Source organism: Lynx canadensis, chromosome B4 (assembly GCF_007474595.2).
Source record: "Lynx canadensis isolate LIC74 chromosome B4, mLynCan4.pri.v2, whole genome shotgun sequence".
NCBI lineage: Eukaryota > Metazoa > Chordata > Mammalia > Carnivora > Felidae > Lynx > Lynx canadensis.
In genome coordinates this window covers 117,304,534-117,328,569 of record NC_044309.1, presented here as the reverse complement: position 1 = coordinate 117,328,569, position 24,036 = coordinate 117,304,534, and the positions used below count along the sequence as shown (strand labels likewise).

General features: G+C 37.6%; 1 protein-coding gene across 1 annotated transcript in view; it reads right to left on the bottom strand.

The window, feature by feature from the left end:
* Nucleotides 1-24,036, bottom strand: part of CFAP54 (cilia and flagella associated protein 54) — a 353,980-nt gene that overhangs the window by 38,328 nt on the left and 291,616 nt on the right. Inside the window, exons 62-64 of the mRNA XM_030323452.1 lie at nucleotides 17,829-18,002; nucleotides 16,065-16,285; nucleotides 12,174-12,341 (exon numbers count right to left, since the gene is read on the bottom strand). Of these exons, the coding sequence (XP_030179312.1) occupies nucleotides 12,174-12,341; nucleotides 16,065-16,285; nucleotides 17,829-18,002 (563 nt within the window). The remainder of the gene's footprint in view (nucleotides 1-12,173; nucleotides 12,342-16,064; nucleotides 16,286-17,828; nucleotides 18,003-24,036) is intronic.

The window sequence follows — 24,036 nt, the reverse complement described above, 5'->3', positions numbered from 1 at the left end:
GGTTCATCATGGAATTTCAGCACACAGGGCATGGAAAGAAGATCCCCAGAGCTTCCACAGGAAAAAGAAAAAGAAAGAACTAGGCATTAGAATGGGACCATACTTAACAGCAATGCAGGATTGCCAGAAACAATGGGGCAATGTCTCCCACGTTTTGAGAGAAAATAATTTTCAACGTAGAGTTTTATGCCTAGAAAATGATGACGTCAGCATACAATGATGACTTTGTGTTGGACATTCAAGGTTTTCTTGAATCCTGTGTAAGTACAGGGTCAATCTGTTGCAAGTGGTTAACATCTCAGGGGACTGTAGTACTATTGTTGGCCCTTAGCCAAAGCTGAGTGAAATGTACCACCCAGTGACTAATGCAGTCCTGTTCTTGATTCTGAAACACACCAGTGGGGCAGCCTGTGACATCATGTCAGCATTTTCTTGTAGATATGTACATATTGATGATTTGCATCTGGATTCTATTGTTCTCTTCATTTCTATCACTGAGTCCGGTCCCACACATGGTTTTGACTACAAGAATAGAGAGGTTTGAAAGACCCCTCCTCAGTTAAGACATCAACCTTCTTGAGACCAAGGTGGTTCATGATCTGTAGATGAAGTGTGCTGTACAACTGAGTGAGGACCCTGGCAACTGCTCCCAGGCATCTTGGATCTCTCTACTGGTTATCTGAGCTTTCTTTATCCTGCCATGACTTATCCTTTACCAAAATCTTCCATGAATACACTTTGTGGAATATATTGTATGGTGTGTCCTTTGAATAATCAGAACCTCCAACACATCCTTTATCAGAAAGCTGTAAAATGTGTTCATTCAATAGGAGAGAGCAAGTCAAGATAGGGAGAAACATGGGACCCAGGGAATTCTCAGGAGGATGGCGAGTGGGCTCTTATGATGATATCTGAACCATGAGAGCAATCAATCCAGTTTGGAAAATGTCTCTGAAGAAGAAGACAATAAAAGAATTAAGATAAACTGATGAGTTTGACCATGCAGAGAAGAATTGTGTAGTTCTTTGAAAGTTTAGGAAGAATGAGAGATTCTAGAATACAGAGAACACTAAATTAAAAATAAGGCAGGTTTTTTCTTCAGGATAGAAGTCGGGAAGAAAGGAAACAGTACCTTATTTGGCTCAGCTGTGAGTGATATTTACACATTCATAATGTAAACACTGGCTCTGGGTTTAAGAATTTTGATAGAACTCATTTAGGAGAGGGGCACCTGGGTGACTCAGTCGGTTATATATCCAAACTCTTGATTTCGGCTCGGGTCATGATCTCAGTTTGTGACAGCACAGAGCCTGATTGGGATTCTCTCTCTCCATCTCTTGTCTGCCCCCACCCTCAATAAATAAGTAAACTCGAAAAAAAAAAGAACTCATTTAAGAGAGTGTGTGGAAGAGAAGAGTATGCCTGAGGGGGAAAAAGAGGTTGACATTAGCTTTCATCTTCCATAGTAGTGTGTGAGATTGATCACTAAAGAAATTATCATGTGAGCATGTAATTTAGATGTATGGGTTGGGGGGAGACCCAATAAAACAGAGACAGCTGAGAGTTGAAAGTAATTGTATCTGATGGTGGGATTCAGGGATGTGGACAGCTAGACAGAGAGAGAAATGTTCTTTTTACTCATTAAAAGTCTTTCACATTTGGTTTTTCAAACTATGGTAAATTTGATGAAACACTTCTGAAATGAAAATGAAATGAGTCCCAGAGAGATTACTCTGTCTTATGGTGTTTGCTCTTGTTTTGTGTTTGTTAACCTTGACTCCCAGGCTAGCATACAAAGTCCCTGTGGACAGGAGTGACATCTTGTACTGTTTTTAGTAGTGCTTGCAGCACCTGCTACATGTTAATTAATATCTTCATATTTCTGAAATTTTCATTATATCTCTTAAGAGCTAATGAAGTTCCCCAAAGTGTGTTAGTGGAAAAATTTAAATAGATAACATACTTTACATTTAACCCCTGATAATGAAAATGACTTTCTCCCTCCTCAGGCTGACACTTGTCAATGGCTTTGCAGTACAATTTTAAAATCTTTTCTAACCGAGCGTGGCACAACTGATTTCAAAGTATAACAGTCTGAAATCAAAACAGACTTGGATAAAATAAGGCAGTAGTTACACATTAAAACCCTAAACTGACTTGCATCTATTTGTTGTGAGCCTGGGCTTTGGAGCCAGAGTGTCTGGATTTGTTCCCCGACTTTACTGGCTGTGTGATCGGGGCAAATTATGAAAATGTTATGCCTCTACTTCCTCATTTGTAAAATGGAGATGTGGTAATCCCCATCCCCATGGATCGTGTGAGGATCCAATGAGTCTACACGAAGTGCTCAGAGCATCGCTGCTGTCGCTGTGAGCCACGTGACCACTCCTGGCTCCTCGCCCTACCTTGTTTGGTACCTCATTCTCCATATTCTTTTAGACCCACTGCTAACCCCAAGCCAGCTTCATATCTGACCTCCCAGGCTGTCCCCATCAAATCCATACGCTTAGTTCTATTTCAAACTTGTCCTCACTCTTCAGGTATAAGTGTCTATAAAACCCTACATATTCAGGACTGGATTCTGCAGGAGACAATATGCCCACAATGAAATTTCCAATGCTCCCTTACTCACTTTCACAAAGGCTTGTTTTTCAATGGTAAAGAAGTGTTGTGGCTTTGACAAACACTGAGAAATGCTGTATCTAAAATCATCTTGAATGGGGTATCCCTTACAGCCCAGGAAGGGGTGAAGACAGAGCCCCTCCTCTACTAGATGGAGTTGATTCATAACTTCCTCACCCTGGTATCTTAATCACCTAACAAAACACCTGGCATATAGGGTGCACTCAATCAATGTTTTATTAACTGGTTAGTAAGCAGCTATTATATGCATGTTACAAATAAATCCATACAAAGAACTAGAAGACTCAGGTCCTCATTCATGTTTTTGTCACTAATAAGTTGTGGCAATGGTCAAGTCACTGTACTCATATGGGACTTGGCTTCCTCATCCTCAAAATGAGAGCATCAAATAGATGTTCTCTTAGTTTCTTTCAAGTCCTGAAATTTGACTTGGGTGGTCCAAGGGAAGTCAGAGAAGCTTTCCAGTGGAGCCTACTATAGAATCCGGCAATGCAGCATAGCTTCTTGGAGAATCATCATTAGACCTGTGAGGTGCATTGGTAGTGCTGACCTAGCCCAGTGCTTCTCAGACTTAAATGTGCATACATTACTTGGGAGATATTAATAAAATGTATGTTTAGGGTGCCTGGGTGGCTCAGTCGGTTGGGTGACTGACTTCTGCTCAGGTCGTGATCTCACAGTTCATGAGTTTGAGCCCTGCATCGGGCTCTGTGCTGACAGCTCAGAGCCTGGAGCCTACTTCAGATTCTGCGTCTCCCTCTCTCTCTCTTCCCCTCTCCCACTCATGCTCTGTCTCTCTCTCTGCCTCTCAAAAATAAAGAAACTTAATAAAAATTAAAAAAAAATTTTTTTTAATGTTTATTTATTTTTGAGACAGAGAGAGACAGAGCATGAACGGGGGAGGGGCAGAGAGAGAGGGAGACACAGAATCTGAAACAGGCTCCAGGCTCTGAGCAGTCAGCACAGAGCCCGACGCAGGGCTCGAACTCACATACCACGAGATCGTGACCTGAGCCGAAGTCGGACGCTTAACCGACTGAGCCACCCAGGCGCCCCATAAATTTTTTTTTTTTTTTTTTAAATGTATGCTCCGATTTGGTAGGTCTGGAGACCTGAGATTCTGTATGTCTAGTGAGCCTCCAGGGGATGCCAGTGCTGCTGGTTCTTGACTATCAGATGCTGGCCCCTGCTTCATTTATGCAGCCTTTGTCTTCCCCAGCTCCCAGAAGCAGGGTGTAATTTTGGGTCTCATCTGCAGCACCAGGCTCTCATTAGTCATTTGGCCAACAAGACCCAGAATCCAGGGCACCTCAGAGGGAAGCCCTGGGTATCTGTATGATCTCTGAGTTATGGTGCCCCTGACATCCCCACTGAAAATGTTGAGGTTCTATGAGGTTACTATGACTTGGTAGTTTTCCCAAGAATCCTAACTCTTCCTTTGGTGTCCTGAAAGACTAAACTTGTCTCTTTTTTTCAACGTTTATTTATTTCTGAGACACAGAATCAGAAGCAGGCTCCAGGCTCTGAGCTGTCAGCACAGAGCCCAATGCGGGGCTTGAACTCGCAAACCGTGAGATCATGACCTGAGCCGAAGTCGGTCGCTCAACTGACTGACCCACCCAGGCGCCCCCTAAACTTGTCTTGAATGCATAGTCTGCTTGTTTGGGACCATGAAATACAGTCTAGCTCACACTAAGGCTTTAAGGATCTCCAGAAAGGAGCAGCAGCTCCATATGTCTTGTTCCCAGACTGGCTGGGCTTCTACACTGAATAGACTTTAATTCCAAGAACTCTTCAGGTTCTATCCAACTTTGTGTTTTCACTTGACACATGGAATCTTGGTTTTCAGTGCTTTGCTTGCCCAGACTTCTTGCATCGATCATGCTTGTCTGTCTAAATCTTCTGTGGCCTCTGAATACCATGCTTTGAACTGCCTAGCTGCACTCAACACAATAGCCTTTGCAGTAGTTTGATTCCCCCAAATTAGGTCTCAGAGATGAAAGAAAGGTCCTGCTACTGATTCTTCATTGCCCCTCCACCCTGCTAGTTCTGAGTTGTATTCCTTTAGTCTGATCAAGTAATAAATATAATTCAAGTCTCATTCTGAACCTGGGTTGGCTTGCAATCCAGAACATCCTACTGGGAACTGTGGATTGTAAAAAATAGCAAGAAGATGAGGTAGAATAAAACTAAAGGTACTAAGATATATTTTTTAATGTTTATTTATTTTTAGAGAGAGACACAGAGAGAGAGATAAAGCTAGCAGGGGAGAGGCAGAGACAGAGCTGGAGAGAGAATCCCAAACTGTCATGTGGAGCCTGATGGAGGGCTCAATCCCACAAAGTGTGAGATCATGACCTAAGCCAAAATCAAGAGTCAGATGCTCAACTGACTGAGCTACTCAGGAGCCACCTAAGATGCATTCTTAAGATAAATTTAGGCCATCAAGACTTTGGCTGTGGTTACACTTTCTTTTTAAGTTTATTTATTTATTTTGAGAGAGAGACAGAGAGAGAAAGAGAGCATGAGCAGGGGAGGGGCAGAGAGAGAATCCCAAGCAGGCTCCATGCTGTCAGTGAAAACCCCAAACACCGGGCTTGATCCCACAAACCATGAGATCATGATCTGAGCTGAAATCAAGAGTCAAATGCTCAACCAACTGTGCCAACCAGTGGTTACACCTTTTTAAGCTAATCTGTATGAATCTCTCAGCCATTCTTCACAACTATTTTTAAAGCCTGTGTCCCGGACGTTCATTAACATGGTAGCTCATGGAAGCTTCTTTAGTGTCTGTCTCTGGAAGATACTGAAATCATCGAAGAGATGCTTAGTGTGTAACCAAATTCTAGTGAAGAGCTTATAATGTGGTTCTACTATATTCTACTAAAGATAATTTTGTTAAATAGGATAATACAGTTTCTACCCCCATACTTAAGAAGTTAAACTTCTCTGGGGCACCTGGGGGGCTCAGTCAGTTGAGTGTCTGACTCTTGGTTTCGGCTCAAGTCATAACCTCACAGTTTATGGGATGGACCCCCATGTTGGGGTCTGTGCTCACAGCACAGAGCCTACGTGGGATTCTCTCTCTCTCCCTCTTCTGCCCTTCCCCGGCTTGCATGCACATGTGCTCTCCCTTTCTATAAATAATAAATAAATAAATAAATAAATAAATAAATAAACTTTTTAAAAAGTTAAACTTTTCTGCGTTATAAACTTAATCCTAAAGAGTATTGTGGCATAGAACATATTTAGCCCTCTGAATTACCTAAAAATTTTACATCAAAATCCCTAGTCCTAGGATTTTTACTTTGCTGCCACCAGCATCCTTAGCTTCTACTGGCATTTCTAGTTCAGATACTAGATTAACAGAAGAGGACTGAGTAGGGGAATCAAGTGACATTAACTTGCATTTTTAACCCTAGTCTAAGTCCTTGGAAACTCCAACACCCTAGGTCAGATATTAATTTTCATCACCATCCCATCCAGAGGCTACAAGTGCCTGCAACTAAGGTCCACTGTCTGAGGACTCAACAAAGCACCATGCTTAGGAGTGCAGTCTTGGAATCAGATTGCTCCAATCCTGATTCATTGCTGACTAGCATTTCTCCATCCTGTCCCAGTTTCCTCTTCCGTAAAATGGGGCTAGTGAGAGTACCCACCTCATAGAGTTGTTGTGAGGTTAATATAAGCAGAGCATCTAGAATACAATAAGCTCTACATTCACTATTGTTATTATCTTGTAGTTTCATGAGCTGCAGCCAGTTTATTCAACACAGAACTCTACACTGAACAACCAAGATAGTGAGTAGATAAATGTTCAAATACACCTATATTTATTTGTTTCTTTTAAAATGTATTAATTTATTTTGAGAGTTAGCATGAGCAGGGGAGAGGCAGAGAATGAGGGAGAGAGAGAATCCCAAGCAGGCTCCACTCTCAGTGCAGAGCCAACATGGGGCTCAATCTCAGGAAGTGTGAGATTATGACCTGAGCTGAAATCAAGAGTCCGATACCTAACTGACTGAGCCACCCAGGTGCCCCCAAATACACCAATATTAAAGTCATCAAACAAATTTCAGTGTAATCTCTGAAAAGATAAAATCTTAGGTCTGAGGAGATCAAGTCAGTGTTTCCCATCTTTTTAATCGAAATTTATGTTAGCAACTACATCTTTTATCATGACCCAATAATACATTTTTATTATCAAAGAGGGGAAAAAATATCCCCAAACTAAGAAATGGGAAAACTGTGTGTTCTTGTGTCTTTGCTTATGTCATAAGAAAATCACTCAAGCAACCTATTTAAATCAGAATTTGTTAGCTGGTGCTCTCCTTGGAATCTCTGCCTGACAGCAGTCCATGTTTCCATGTTAATTGTCAGACACAACTGTTGATGGATAAAACCCTGTTACTCTAATTATCAGCCACATGTGTAGTCATAACATTCACTTCACAGATCACTCTGTCTCAGATTGATATGGATGTGATATTTCTACGACCTTGCAAAATGAACTTTTTACTTTCTTCCCCATTTTTTAAAACTAGCTGCTTAGGTAAACATTCTATTTCCCAAGTATGTAATCTCTCTGTATTCATATCCTCTCTGAATGGATATACTCTTATCACTTGGTTGTTTCTCTGGCCATCAAGTAAATGAATTCAGACATATGCTGCAGATCAATCAATCTGAAAAATTTATCTAACAACATCATGAAATGAAAATTTCAGAAAACATTTTCACTTACTGTATATAATACATTCTGATTTTTTTCTTGTTTTAATTTCTTAAAAAAATACTACTAAGACCCACACAATATTGATTCCATGGTCCATTAGTATTCTTGGAACCACAGTTTGAAAACTGCTGTACTAAATTTCCCAAAAGACACTACACAGATTTATTATTTTTAAATGTTTATGGAAAATATCTGGCAAGGATTTGACTTGGAAAGTATGGGAAAGAGAGTACTTTCAAAACATGAGAAATAGCTTTAAATGTTCCTGGGGAGTGATAAGTCAAAGTTTCTCTTTTTGTAGGAGTAGAAAGAGATACATAATTGACCAGGAGTTAGCAGCAGTTTGCCAGCCTAAGAATGCAGAATGAAGAGGCCAATGGGAGACGTGTGCTTGAGAGCAAAGAGAGGTAGGCCCAGGAGGTTGCACGATCTGACAGGGTCACAGGGGTCAAGGAGCAGCAGAAGGTACCAGAGGCACAGCTAGAGGGGACGGCACTCAAGAGCTGAAAAGTGCAAGAGTAGACCAACACAGGAGGCAGAAACCGAATGAAAATGCTGAACAGGGCAAAACTATATGGCAACCGTTTTATGGGGAAAAGCCCGAGGCTCTTCTTAGAGAGAACAGCAATCAAAGGAATTCTATAGCGGAAGGCCCCTCTGCAAATGGCTGTAGTGACCAACTGTTCCATTTTTAAAAGCTTGACCCCTCATCAAGATTCTCCTAGAATGTGAATCACTGTTCTATCTCCAATTGTTTAGAGATTGATATTAAACTGCTTCTAAATACTTGCCCCCATCTGCTCCTGCTCCCCAATTAGCCCTAGTGCAAATAAATGTCTCTCCGTGCATATGGACATTGATATGGATAAAGCAATGGATCAGAGTTAGGTAAAGATAAAAATAATAAACATTAAAACAAGAAGTGATATGTGTGACATAAAATTGTAAGGGGCATTTAGAGGCAAACTAAGTTTGTCTCCTATTTGCTATGCATTTTAATTCTGCTGGTAAGGCACAGTTTTCTCTCTTTTCTATACAATGTTGGCAGCTACAGTATCTATTAGAAGATACTGTTGCTAATCTTTAAAAGGAGTTTTTAAATAATGTTTAACCAGCGTATGGCATGTATATTTGAAGTTAATAAACTTAAAAACATAATAATTTAAAAATAATTTCAGGGATGACCAGGTGGCTCATTTGGTTATGCGTCTGACTTCACCTCAGGTCATGATCTCGTGGTTCATGAGTTCAAGCCTGAGTCAGTCTCTGTGCTGACAGCTTGGAGCCTGGATCCTGCTTTGGATTCTGTGTCTCCTTCTCTCTCTGCCCCTCTCCTGCTCACATTCTCTCTCCCTCTCTCTCTCTCTCTCTTTCTCTCTCTAAAATAAACATTAAAAAAATTAAAAATAAAATAATTTCAGATAATAAATGACAACTACCATTTATTGAGGTTAAGCATTTATACAATTATCTCTAAATTAAAGATGAGTACAACAATGATACAGAAAAGCTAATCAATCTACTGAAGATCACAAAATTATTAAGTGACAGAGCTGGGATTCCAACCCAGGTGGTTTGGCTCCAGAGTCTATGTTTTTATCCAGAGTCTATGGCTTACTCATGTAAGCCAAAGAAACAAAAAGAAAGCCATATCCAAGAAAATTTTGCAAAGTAAAAGAGAAAATTTCAAAAGCAGTTAGTGAAAGAAGTCAGTACTCTAAAGCAATAAAAGTTTGTCTCTCAACAACACTAGAAAGGAGGAAATGACATTTTCAATGTACTGAAATAAAATAATTTCCAATCTTAAATTATCTACTCCATGAAAATTTATTTCACAAATAAGTATAAAGTAATATATCAGGCAAACAAAAATTAAGTGTTTGCCTCCAGAAGATCCTCACCAAAGGAAATTCCAAAAGTATATACTTCAACAGAAAGAAGTGACCCTGGATGAAATGTCTAAAATGCAAGATGGGGTGGGAAAAAAAGTGGTAAATATATGGCAAATTCCAAAGGAAATAACTCTTGCATACAATAATTAAAAATAAAATTATTTTGGGTTAAAAATGTATAGTAATATAAGTCATTACAGGAAAAATGATACTCGTTAACTTTAGACTTTGATAAGTATGTATGTTGTTCTGAAGGTAACCACTAAAAGCATTGAAAAAAATGTATAATTTCAAAACTCATAGAGGAAAAATGAATGATAAAATCATCCAGAAGGGAAAAGAGAAAAACAAAAGAGCTGAGACAAGCACAAATACAAAATAACGGGGTAGATTTGAAACCAAATATACACTTAATATACATTAAATATAAATGTACTAAATTCCCCAGTCAAAATACAATGTTATCAGACTATATATGAAAATATCCAAGTGCATGCCTTCGATAAAAACACAATTAAAACACAAGTACACAAAAGGGTTGAAAGCAAAAGTTTGGAAAATATATACTGTGAAAATAATAACCACAAGAAAGTCATTGTCCTTTAGTAATATCAGACAAAGCATACTTTATGAGGAAAAAAACATTATTATAAAAAGCCCATGAGTCATTTCAAAATGATAAAATGCTCAATTCACCAAGAAGATACAACAGTTAATCTGATTGTACTAAGACCACAGTTTCAATTATAGAGAGCAAAATTTGACAGAACTACAAGGAAAGACTAAACAATGATGATCACTGGGAGAGACCTAAACACACTTCTTTTAATAATTGACTTTTTAAAATTAAAGTCAAACAAACAAGAATAGAGATTTGAACAAGACTAACCAAACCGACCTAGTGCACATATACATGAACTGCCTCAGCAACTGAGGACTGCACATTCCTTTTAAGAGCAATGGAATATTTACACAATAAATCCTTTCCTGGAGGAAAAAAAGCAGGTTTGAACAATATCAATCATACAGAGCATTTCTTATTATCACAGAACAACATAACCTAAGAATAAAAGCAAAAGATAATTTTCTGATATAATATATACAAGCTCCATATAGTTTGGAATATAAGAAACACATGTTGAAATGGCCCACGAAATGAGCCAAAGAATAAATCATAATGAAAACTTAAAAAAAATTTTTTAACCATATGATAATGATAATACCATAATAAAAACTTGTGAGGGGCGCCTGGGTGGCTCAGTTGGTTAAGCATCTGACTTTGGCCTAGGTCATGATCTTGCCATTCGTGAGTTCGAGCCCTGCATTGGGCTCTGTACTGATAGCTCAGAGCCTGCAGCCTGCTTCAGATTCTGTGTCTCCCTCTCTCTCTCTGCCCCTCTCCCACTTGCTCTCCGACTCTATCTCTCAAAAATAAACATTAAAAAAAAAACTTGTGGGGTGAAACCAAAGCAATGTTTAGAGAAACTCATAGTCTTAAAATACATACATTAGGAAAGAAAGGACTGAATATTAAGCCAGACATTTACCTCAAGAAGTCAAAAGTTAGAAAAAGAATATAACCCGCCACATATACACATACCAAAAACAAGTAGAAGAAAGATATGATTACTGAAACAAAATTAACTTATGAGGGACCTCTGGTGACAATGATCAAGTAAAATACACAAACCACTACTGTAAGAAATGAAAAGACACACACTTCAATACAAATACATCAGGGAGATTAAAAGTATGAGAGAAGTTTTAAATAAGATGAAAAAGTTTCTAGAAAAAGCAACTTAAACTTGACTCAAGAAGAAATAACCCCAATGTTCTATAAACAGGGATGATAGTCAGATACTTAAAACTTGGTTTGACACAAGCACAAACCATTAGAACAATAGTGACCCAATCAGAACTGATGCCAACTATGGTATCCATAGAATAATATTACTAGTTTTATATTTTCTCACAAAGAAACAAACCACTAGGACCAGATGGCTTTACTGATGAGTTCTTACCAAATATTTGAGGAGAAAAGTTTACTCCAAACTTACAGAAATGTCACCAGAGAATAGAAACACATGATTATATTTATCAACTCACTTTATGAGTCTAAAAAAATCTTGTTACAAAAAATATCTGACAAAGACAGTATAAAAAGGAAAATTTGTAGCCCAATATTGCTCTTAAACAGTGGCAAAAATCCAACACGAAACATTAACAAACTGAATCCAGTAAAATTAATACAAGACCAATTCGAGTTTATCTTAGGAACACAAGATTGATTTAACATTTAAAAAATCAATTGGGGCACCTGGGTGGGTCAGTTAGTTGAACTTCCAACTCTTGATTTCAGCTCAGGTCATGATCTCAGTGTGTTGGGATTGAGCCCGGTGTCGGGCAATGTGCTGAGTGTGCAGCCTGTTTGAGATTCTCCCTCTCTCCCACTTTATCCCTCTCCCCTGCTCGCTTGCTCTCAAATAAATAAAATGGAAAAAAAAACTTTTTAAAAATCAATTAATATATTAAAAGAGAAAAATCATAAAATCATCTTTATAGATGCAGTAAAAGATTTATGATAAAAATTCTTAGCGAAGTGGGCAGTAGAAAAAAATTTCCTTAATGTGATAAGGAATGACTACAAAAAAAGTTAAACATCATATATTATGGTGACACACTTGAAAGTTTCCCTTGAAAATCAGGAAAAAGAAAATGATCAACTTGAATCAGACTTTCCTGATTTCTTATTTTCAGATCCATTCTACTAGACAATACAGATTCCATATTCCTGTATATTTTCATCTATATGACAAGAGGATGTTCTCCACTTTCAAGTTATAATGGTCAAGTTAAACTCTATATCTAAATATAAGAGTTAGTTTTGTGATTGTATTACATACCATAGGTTCTGTTTCCTTTGGGGGTCTTTCTAGAGGAGGAATGTACCATTGAAAGCAAAGTTCTTTGTTTAAATCTTGTATGTTCATATCTGATGACACATCTCCTGAAGATGGGCTGGCAGAGAGCTTTAATGATGAATCAGAGTATAGAGTACTGTCATGACATAACTGGGGAACAATCAAAAACAGTTTAATTGTCGGTAAAAAAATGCATTCAATATTTAAAACACTCATTCAAAACCCATTCAGTATTGGCTACATTATAAAACTCTGGGAGTTGTCTTAGTTTGTTATGGGTGTAGCCTTTAAAACTGCCCCTGAGTGGTGCCTGGCTGGCTCATTGGTAGAGGATGTGACTCTTGATCTCTGAGTTTTAAGTTCAAACCCCATATTGAGTGTAGAGATTACTTAAAAATAAAAATGTTAAACAAACAAATACTGTCCTTAATTACCACAGAAAAGATTCTCCTACAGAAAAAATATGCTTCAAAACCTATGGGACTCAACAAATGTCTTCCATTTTTGGTGAGTCTCCCCAAGGAAAGATCTAGAGAGGAAAATGTCAATACTATCATTTCAGTCTCAAGATCACCTTAGATTCTTAGAACATCTACTTTTCTCATCTATTCAGTGGTGAATAAACTGAGCGTGTGATTATAACTTAATATCTACTTTCCAATAGCATTTTCTTCTATAATACCATATGCAAAATAAGACAGTTTTTACTGTAAAATAAAATCAATTGCTCTCATTCTCTCTTTACACGAATGTGGCTGATTTGTAAATTCAGTCTTGGTGAATCTGGGCCTACCTTCTTTGATGAAACTCCTGAAACAGGAGTTTTCAAGAAAGATGAATGTGGAGAATGCAATTGGCAATATTATAAATTATTTCTTTTTTTTTTTTTTTTGGAAGTAGCGGAGTTGCTACTAAAAAAAATAATAGTCTAGCCAGAGAGATATTAGTGATAATAACACCTCAAATATAAAAAGGACCCTCTTTAATGGAGTGCAGACTATTTTCAAAATTAACTTGTTTCGCCCAAGGTGATAGCATGGTAGCTGGGAAGCAATCATTCTGCTTAACTTTTGACATCTAAAGTATCTTAAGGCTTGTTGACCAAGAGGAACATGTCAGTAGGCAGTAAGAAATGCCTGGTATTTCCATAAGGCTTTGTACTTCCCATTATTTATGAGCTTATTCAAGATATAAGACTGTCAATGAAAGTCTTCAAAATAAAATAAAAAGAGAAATAAAGACACTGACCTTTCAAGTTGTCTACTGATAAAAGAAAAAATATGTCATGACTGAAAGGTAATATTAAAGATGCAAACTTTTCAGAAATGTCTAGAGACTATCATAAAAGGATATTATAAGCCAGAATCCTCACCTATTGGCACTATGATACTAAAAGCATGACCAAAATGACCAATAAAGAAGACTGTTAAGTTTGAATAATCATTTAAAAGTGCTAAACTAACATTAATTCTGTCAGGCAGTTCACCAAAAGATTAGGTAAGTAATTGTTTCAAAAAATAATTTCTCATATTTTTTTCATATCTGAGTACTCTTCAGAGGTACAACTATTTAATAGACAACTATTTTAGCAAAGAATTCATATTTAATAACTAAACAGAGAAAACTAATAAGCAATATTTACTGTTTCAATACATAGCATTTACCAACATGATGGTCTAATAATGGTAAACTATAACAAAAGTCAATGTCAAAATAGGCATTTAATTTTCCATTATCTTTAAAAAAATAAAATCTAGTTGCTAATGGAATTAATTATATATGCTAACTGATGGACTATACACTGAATATTTTTGATATGTCTGATCTTTTCTTTGAAAGGAACGAAAGCCCTATCAGGAGAACTCTTGTTTGCCACAGTCCCGTAAACAACAAATCACTTTACTAGTCAAATATTTGACCTTACCACACAGTCTAAATGTGAATAACTTAGCATTGTGCATAATTTTAATCATATTCTTTTTTCTTGGAATTTTTAATGTAATTTGTTTGGTACCTTTGTTTTGCCATCACAAAGTGTCAATAGACCTCACAACATGTAGACATGTACAACTGAGAAGCATGTCACCTAGCAATGATCACTCTGGAAAGATACCTACTTTTTGGGGGGAGGAAAAGCGGGATTAAGTATCAAATTATGGGAAGAGTTTGATTGAAATAGCCTCCTGAGTGATTAAAAGCTCAAAAATGTTATTATAAAAATCAGCCAAGCTTGCAGTTTATTTTTTTTAAAATCCAAAGGCTCTATGCTCATTAGCTGTCTACCCCAGTGAAACGAACACATGATTAGGTGGCTTGCACCTGTCAGGCAAGTGACAATGATCTCCAGAGCTGATTATTCTGGGAGAATGTTACACTAATTATATTTAAAAAAAAAAAAAGGAAAAGCAAACAGGGTACAACGATCTTTGATAACACTGCTGCCATTAGACAGGTCATATGTACTTACAATGTATTCAAGGTTGTATGCTTGGCGCATCATGCTTAGGAAACGGGAACTTGTGGGCTGCCCTTACTGGTAAAGTACTCAAGTAGAGCCCCTTTCAGACAATATTTAAGAAGCCACACCTATTATTTTCCAGACTCTTACAAAATATTCACAAGAACACATTCACTAAAACTGTAGTTGTCAACCTTCTCATTCTCTGCCTTCTATGCCAAAACACCGGAGGCATCTGGGACACATGGCAGTAATCCTCAAATGTAGTCACAGTTTACCGAGGGGTGAAGCAGGATCTGGTGTTCGATGGAAATGATTTCATCCCACTCCTGTTGCTTCCTTCCCTGCAGAGGGCCGGACATTAACAGTATGTTCCTGGCCTTTCTGCCTCCTGTCACTCTCCTCCCCTGGAGAGCTACTTGACTGGTGAATTTGGGAAAAAAGAAATTTTGGATATGCACAGTTATGCTGGTTCTTCTTGGGAGAGAATGGTTTATAGGGAGTGAATGTTCTCTGCTCCTTCATGCAACAGATTTTAAAGGGGTATGTGTCCACACAGATTTTAAGGGGGCCTGTAACGACCAAATCAACCAACCGAACAAACAAATGTAGCTGGATTGGTAAAATCTGTCTACTTTCCTATTCACTATTAGGAAGGCCACTTACCAGTAAATATAAACCACATCCAACAATATCAACTTTATGACTCATAAGAATAGGTATTTTTTAATCTCAAGCTCTTACTCTTTTATTTTTCAAGTGATTTATAATCTGGGAGGAAACAGGGGTGTTGAGTATTGGGCATGCCAATATCCCAGTATCTGGAAACTAATTTAAGACAATCCTCCCCTGGGGGTACCTGGGTGGCTTAGTTGGTTAAGCATCTACCTCTTGGTTTCGGCTCAGGTCATATTCTCATGGTTTGTGGGTTTGAGCCCATATTGGGCTCCACTATGACAGTGCAGAGCCTGCCTAAGATTCTCTCTCCCTCTCTCTCTGCCCCTACCCCGTTCTCTCTCTCTCTCTCAAAATAAATAAATAAACTTAAAAAAATTATTATTGTCTACCCAATAACCTAGCTTTACTTTAGGTTCTCAATTTGGAAGAAATAACACTTTCAGGTCACTTCTCTGGGACAGACATATGGACATGTCTGGTACGGGCAAGCGTATAATCACAAAAATGGAAGCACTATATGGTGAAGTCCAAAGTCAAGATAATTGAAAATAAATGACTGATATTTTTTGTTTGGAAAGAATTCTATGCAAATGACTTACTTTATTCATTTCACAAATACATATTGGAAATTTACAATACACTGTGTCCACTTAAACTTTCTCAAATGTGCTTCCTTCAGAAATATAACAGTGATTCCAAGAAGTTTTATAAAAATACATAATGTTTGAAAACAGTACCTTGACTGAGTTATACAAGGTTTTTTCTGAGAAAAATGTAGTTTCCGCTCCTTGACATAGTTCTTTTGGAAATTCATCAATACAAGAGGAAGAATACAGCTGTAAAAATCTTTTAAGGAAAAAATGCATTTCCTTTTGGCGCAATATCAGCCCAGAGTTGAAAAGGGATGTGAGAAGTGTATCATCTGGCAAAGAAATTCCAGATCCTGGCTTTGGAGATGCTTAGGGAAGAAAAATAATGTAGAGTCGCATTAGATAACACAATAGTCTCAGTATTGTTGGTATTTGCTCATTAGCCACTATCCCTGGAAATCACATCACCTCAGCTAGTGGCTGCCAATGTAATTCCTCCACTTTTAAGCTTACATGCTAATGGGATTGCTTCTTGCCACAGGAATGAAAGAAAATCTCAGAAGGGTGTGAGGATATTGCTTGAAGTTCTAAGTCTTGACAATGCGAAAACATTCTATCTAGTTGTCTTCTTTGGGACTCACTTCAAAAACAGATCTTAAAGCAAGAATTGAGTTGTGTGCAATTTATTTGACAAGTGATCTCAAGGAGCATAAGTGAAAGAACAAACAAAGTGTGATGGAGAAAAGAGCCAATGAGAGTAAGTTAATGAATGGGCTGCAGCTGTGGACAATGAGGGCTCAGTCCTGCTGAGGGCCTTCTGGAAAATAACATGTAGAATTGTCTGGGACTGGGAAGCTGGAACGGTCGCTACCATTCCCTACCTCATTAGTTGAAGGTTACTCCCAGACGTGCAGAATCCCCGGCACTCTGGGCTGTCCTGACAGTGGGCTGGGCGAGTCTCAGTAGGTTCAGAAAGAGCCCAGAGCAGAAAAGCAGTAAAACGTGGGTGCTTGATGTGGCAAGGGCCAGCAGGTGAATTCAGAGGTGAGCCGGGCTGATGTGGGGCAGGCGTTGCCAGGGTGTGCTGCACTGGCTCACTTCCGCATCCTTTGTCACCGAACTTCTCTTCCTCTTGCCCGCCTCGTGATGCACGCCCCTGACACTTCCTGGGTGCTTTTCTATCCCACTGCTAGTCCCTGATAACTGTGCTTAGACACTCCGTGGCAGCCTATTTGCTCTGCTGGCTCCTCCATCCCTGGGCCCTGACATGGGTCAAACTGTCTCTTCCGCCTGTTTGCACTGATGAACAACACTAAATCACCAATGTCATTGCCACAGAGAAAACACAACATACATTGTCACAAACACAATAGGGACTGACGTGAAGTAGATTATACCAGTTTTTCTGGATGCTCTTCTGACAGCATTAGATGATACAACAACAACAACAACAAAAAACCTAAACAAAACAGTGAAATGAAGTTAAGTATCCTATCTGAAGCATGAATCTCTTCTCTTGTACATACTGAATACGGGAACATTCTCTCCTTAAAGCCAAAATTTTATCGTGTTCATTTTCTAAGCTGTCACATTACTATCACTCAGATTCTCGACTGTTTTGAGTCATGGGCCACATTGGCACTCTTGGGAAGCCCCTGGATGCCTCTTTATAATAACATTTTTAAATACATCAGATAAATAAAATACATAGAATGTCAAAGGAAGTCAGTTACGTTGGAATACTATTCTGCCCAAAGATCTGTGTATCCCAGCTTAAGATCCGCTAAAATTTTCATCTTCTGATGAGAGTTCACTCAAAAAGATGCCAAAAGTACTTTATAATTCTAAGAAACATGACTTGAACAAGAACTGGAAAGGAATGTGTTCTTTCTTAACACATCAAAAACCCACCTAGCAATTTGCTCATATTATTAATCCTTTGCAGATGAATATAGTAGCGCAGTAGAAGAATCCACGTAATATCCACTTTAGTCGGAGTCTTTTTTCTAGCATCTGTGTTGTCACACATGCCATCATTTTGATAAGAAAATGTACAGGCAGTCTGGAACACCACTTGGTAGTTATCTGCAAGTAAATAATAATAATAATAATAATAAGTGAAAAAAGTTTTTAAGACAAATACTATGCTTCCCTTGAAAAATAACCACATGTTAAAAAAAAAAAAAAAGCAGAACCCATTAAGGAAAGATTGACACATGGGACTACATTCCCATTAAAAAAACATTTTTGTATCATAAAAGACACCAAATGCAAAGTTACAAGACAAACCATTGACTGAGAAAAAATATTTATAACATGTATGAATTGTTTTTCTTGGGACACCTGAGTGGTTCAGTCAGTTAAGTGTCCCACTCTTGATTTTGGTTCAGGTCATGATATCATAGTTCATGAGATCGAGCCCTCTTTGGGCTCTCAGCTGACAATGCAGAGCCTGCTTGGGATTCTTTTTTCTCTCTCTCTCTCTCGCTGCCCCTATGTGGCACGTGCATGCATGTACACGCACACACACACACAGTTTCTCTCTCTCTCTCCCAAAATAAATAAATAAACATTTTAAAAATGATCTGTTTTTTTCTCAAATATGTATAGCACCTTGCACCAATTAAAAAAAAATCAGAGTCCAACAGAAAAGTGGGCAAAGAATTTCAGCAGTCAACTCCTAGAAAAGGAGACTCAAACAGCCAAAATTTTAACATCACTAAAAATCAGAAAAATGCAAATTAAAGTGAAATACCATTTCCCATCTCTCCCTCGGTAGTTGATAGATATTAAAATCTGAAATAATAAATATTGATAACGGTGTGAGGAAACCAGGATTCTTATATACTACTTGCGAGGGCAACTTCTTGGGAAAGCAGTTTGGCAGGATCTAATACAACTCAAAATGCGGATACTCATGTAAGTGTACGAGGACTCTTGTGTAAGACATTCATGACAACATTGTTGTAATATCAAAAAAAAATGGAAATTTGGAAAAATAAACAGAAGTCTATTCATTTGATGGCATGAAAAATGAATGAATTAGATTGATAGAGCAGAAAGTATCATGTAGTATCTCAGTTCAAGTTCCAGATGTACTTCTCACTACTGTGTGATTTGACCCTCTCTGTTCCTTAGGTCTCTCTGGGTTTTTGACTTCTTGGGTTTTAATCTTCTCATCTTTAAAATGGGCGTGATGAGGGTGCTCCTGGGTTGATCTTCACAATGTATACCAAGTTAACAAGCAGGTGATACATAGAGTATACTACCATGTGCATACATTTGAAAAAAACCCAATGAAATATTTTGTATTATTTATGTACACACATACACACACACAGATATATATATATATATATATATATATATATATATATATATATTAGTATTTTATTAGGGTTGTGGTTGCCTCTGGGAAGGAAGGGAGGAAAGATGAACAGAATTTTTTATGGTTAATGGTCTATGTATGTTTTCTTGAATAATAAGATGAACCCCCATGTACTTACCACCCAGTTTACCAAACAGAATATTCTCAGTACTTTTGAAGTACTATGTAAACCTTTCTCTAATCCCCATTTCCTTCTTCCTTCTTTCCTGCCTTCCTTCCTTCCTACCCCCCTTCCTTCTTTCCTGCCTTCCTTCCTTCTTTTTTTTCTATCTCACATAAACTTTTTTGTTTGCAACCTTGTGTGCTAAGGTACACTTGCTAGTAACTTACTTTTAAAAAGTTCCCCCAAAGAGGGGCGCCTACCATTTGAGTCCTTACAAGGCCCTCATGCTTGACTGACTATCCAGCTAATTTTTCCTAAAATCTATAAAGGCTTTGTTCTACTGCTTTCTAGTATCTGTCATTGCTGGTGCAAAGCCCGATGCTAGTCAGCTGTTTATTACTCTGTATTTGACTATCTTCCCTATTCTGTAATGTTTTAATAAACTCCTCATTATTTGTGGTGATTTAAAATTTCATTTTGCATCTAGGCCTAGATCTTTTCATTCACACTGCTTTTGGAACATAGAACGCCTTTTTGGTGTGAACCCTCGTCTCTCCTTTTGGTCTTGCAAAATATTCTTATATTTATTTCTTTGATGAAATAAATATAAGAACATACTGATTCTCTCAACTTGCTCTCTTTCTGCCTTTCCCTCTCCCTTTCTCTCTCACTCCACATATTTGGGCGCTTGATTTACAACAGATGTGATGCAGCAATGTCGTGAAGAAGGTTTGTCTCCTCAATACATGATTCTGGGTTAATTGTATATCATATGGAAAAAAAATTAATCTTGACTTTGGCCTCACACCATACACAATAATATATTCTAGGTGAATTACAGATCTATATGTGAAAAGTAAATAAAAAAAAGATGGTTAAGATAGGAGGGTATCTTTATAATTTTTGCAAATAAAAAGATTTCTAAAACTGAACACATAAGGTAGAAACCATAAAAGAAAACATCTATAAATTGGACAACATTAAAGTTATGAACTTTGTATAATCAAAAGATACCGCTAGCAGAATGAAAAGGCAAAACACAGGAGGGGTAAAAGATATTTGCAATACATATAATCTATAAAATGGTCATATCCAGAATCTCTCCATATTTCTAAAAAGAAAGACTGAAAACCCCCACGGAAACTGGGCATTATTCTTGAATAAGGAGTTCCCAAAAAGACTAAGCAAAAGCCAATACTATATATAATAGTGCCCTACAACTGTAGTCATCAGGGTAAACTTCAAATTCAAACCCCTTTGGGAAACTTCTTGGTAGTATTCACTAAAGTTGAAAAAATACATATCTATTAACCAGCAGTTCTACTCCTTGGTATATACATAAAAATGTGTACAGGGATGCCTGGCTGGTTCAGTCAGTTAAGTGCCTGACTTTGGCTCTGGTCATGATCTCGCAGTTCATGAGTTTGAGCCCCGTATTGGGCTCTGTGCAGACAGCTCAGAGCCTGGAGCCTGCTTTGGATTCTGTGTCTCCCTCTTTCTCTGCCCCTCCACCGCTTGCACTTTGTCTCTCATTCTGTCTCTCAAAAATAAACAAACTAAATTTAATTAATTAATTAATTAAGAAAATTTTTAAATGTGTGCTTTGTGCACAAAAATGTAATGTACAAGCATATTCATGGAAGCATTGTTCATGATAACCCCCAAACGTTTATCAACAGTAGAATGGATAATGAATTGTTATTATGTCCATCAAGAATGAACTACACAAATATAGTGTTGAACAAAAGAAGACAGATACAGAAGAATATAGACTATATAATTTCACTTACACAGAATCAAAAGCTGGCAAAACTAATCCATCTGTTATAAATTAGAAAGCAGGAAGGTTAAGATGTGTTAACCTTACTGTGGTAATCATCCATAATGTGTACATGTATAAATCATTACATGGTATACATTAAACTTACACAATGTTACATGTCAATTATATCTCAATAAAGCTGGAAAAAAAGAGGGTTGGTAGGCAATGGTAGGGGGGATGATGTAGACTTCTGGATTCTTGGATTTGTTCTATTTTTGACCCATGATGGTTGTATAGGTATTTCCTTTAGGATGTTGAATCAAGTTGTATCTTCATGATTTGTGTCATTTTCCATATTTATGTTATAATACAATAAAATAATTTTGTGGTGACTTCCAGCAAATGTGTCCTTATACTATTGGCATGTATCCTTCTCCTGGAAATCATCCCAAACAACACAAAACACAGGTAACAAAAACACAGATTCTATTTTCAGTATATCAGGGAAGAGCTAAAACCCGAAACCACAAGTTGTATGGAATCATGCCCAAAGTAGCTGTCACCAAGTAGAGGATGCAATGGAGACAGAGGATAACACCGAGATATAAATCTCAGAAAGAAATAGCAATGCATGCTTCTTGATAGTGAGGTGCACATTTTTAAAACAGTATTACGGTGCCTGCTAAGTTGAGGCATCTTAAGACCCATGGTTCACAGTTTAAAGAAAAAGGAACAAAACTTTGAACGTGTATGTGGTAAGCTCTTTAAAAGTCAAAAAAATTCTTTGTTATAGCTTTTCAAACTACAAATGAAAAAATCAGTGAAGCATCATATAGAGTAGGTTATCATATTGTGCTGGCTACAGAAATGCACACAAAGCCTACAGACTAATAAGTTGCCACAGTTGAATACATGTCCTGAAGTCTAAGACCAAAACGTCCTGTTTGCAACAATCTCCACTGGTTGAAAAGTCAGTAAACAAATTCTAGCACTTTCCAATAATAAAATGACTTGTTGAATTAAAGATGTAGCTGCAGGGGCTCCTGGGTGACTCAGTCAGTTAAGCATCTGACTCTTGATTTGGGCCGAGGTCATGAACTCATGATCGTGAGACGGAGCCCTGCATCGGGCCCCATGCTGAGCATAGAGCCTGCTTAAGATTCTCTCTCCCCGTCTTGCTCCCCTCTCGTTCTCTCTCAAAATAAATAAACAAACAAACAAATAAATAAATAAATAAAAATAGATGTCGCTGCAAACATGAAGACTCTATTAACAGCTCCTCTGCACAGTTGTACTTTTGCCTTGCACATGCTCAAATCTACAGACATTGCTGGACATGTAATTTTGGTTATATTTGACAGCATCGGCACCCACTGTTCAAAGATCTCCTTGTATGTGAATGATGAGCAGTAATGCAAGTGAAATGTGCAGTGTTGAATAGTCTTTCTGAATCCAGTGGTTGATCCTGGAATAACCGTGTTGATGTTTGCACTGACGGTGCAAAAGCAACAGTAAATAAAACGGCGGTGCCTTAGCACGAACCTAGGAAGGCAGTGACACCAAACGTACTAGTAGTTCTTGCATTTTTCATTGCCACGCACTCATTATAAAATGAACAAGTTAATTAAAGTGCCAGTTTCACTTAAGAATATCCCTGATAAAGCAGTAAAATTAATGTTATTAACTACTGACCCCGAGTACCCGTCTTTTTCACATTCTGTGTGATAACATGGGAAACACACATCAAATATTTCTGCTTCATACTGAAGCGCAATGGCTGTGTTGAGGAAAAGCACTTCTGTGATTAAGTTGCAAACGGAATGCACTGCTCCTCCCCCCACCCCTGCAGCCCACCCACTGAACAACTGAGGAGACAAACTGCTTTCAGACTTAAGTAGGTGGCAAACGCTTTCTCATAAATAAAAGTAGTAGGTCTTCAAGGAAAACAACTGACAGTATTTGCTGCCAATGATAAAATTCAAAATTTTCAGTAAAAGCAGAGAGTTTTGGAAAATTTGTATATGCCACCATGGGCTTCCCAGTGCTTAGACTTTTCTCATACGAATGGCGGTGATATTTTAAAATTTTGATTTTTAAAAATTGTCCAGTGAATTGCACCAACATTTGGAAGTTCTACATAACCCAGGAGTCACTATTTTCCAAGTGTCTAATACACGGTGTAACAAAATCATGCCTGAGTAAAAGATCCATTCAAACTGAAAGACTAATGTGTTTTAATGTAACAGGGTACAAAGAGTTCAGTGATACTGCTTCAGAGTCTACATCGGAACTAACCTTTAAGAAACTACCACTTACCCAGGGTTGGTTTGGGACCAAAGAAGAATATCCACAATTATCTGAAAAGGTTCCTAAAATAATCCTCCATTTTCTGTCTACATATCTGTGTGAGGCTAGGTTTTCTTCACATATTTCAACGAAAATATTACCCTATAACAGACTGACTGCAGAAGGAGGTGTAAGAGTCTAGCTATCTTTAATTATGCCAGACACTAAAGAGATTTTTAGTGTTCTTCATGCTAACTTGCAATGGATTTATTACTATTCTTTTAAAATTAATCAATATGATGGGTATTGAAGAGGGCATCTTTTGGGTTGAGCACTGGGTGTTGTATGGAAACCAATTTGACAATAAACTTCATATATTAAAAAAATATAAATAGAAAAATAATCAATAAATTTTAATTTTTCAGTCTTAATTTCTTTTCTTTTGTTCATATAACACAAAGATTTTTATTTCTATAGTATAGATTCCCAAATTGAGATTAGCGGGTCAAAGGTGGTGTTTACCATTTTAACAGCTTTTGCCTGATTAATTCCCAAAAGGGGCTATTACATATTACTAATT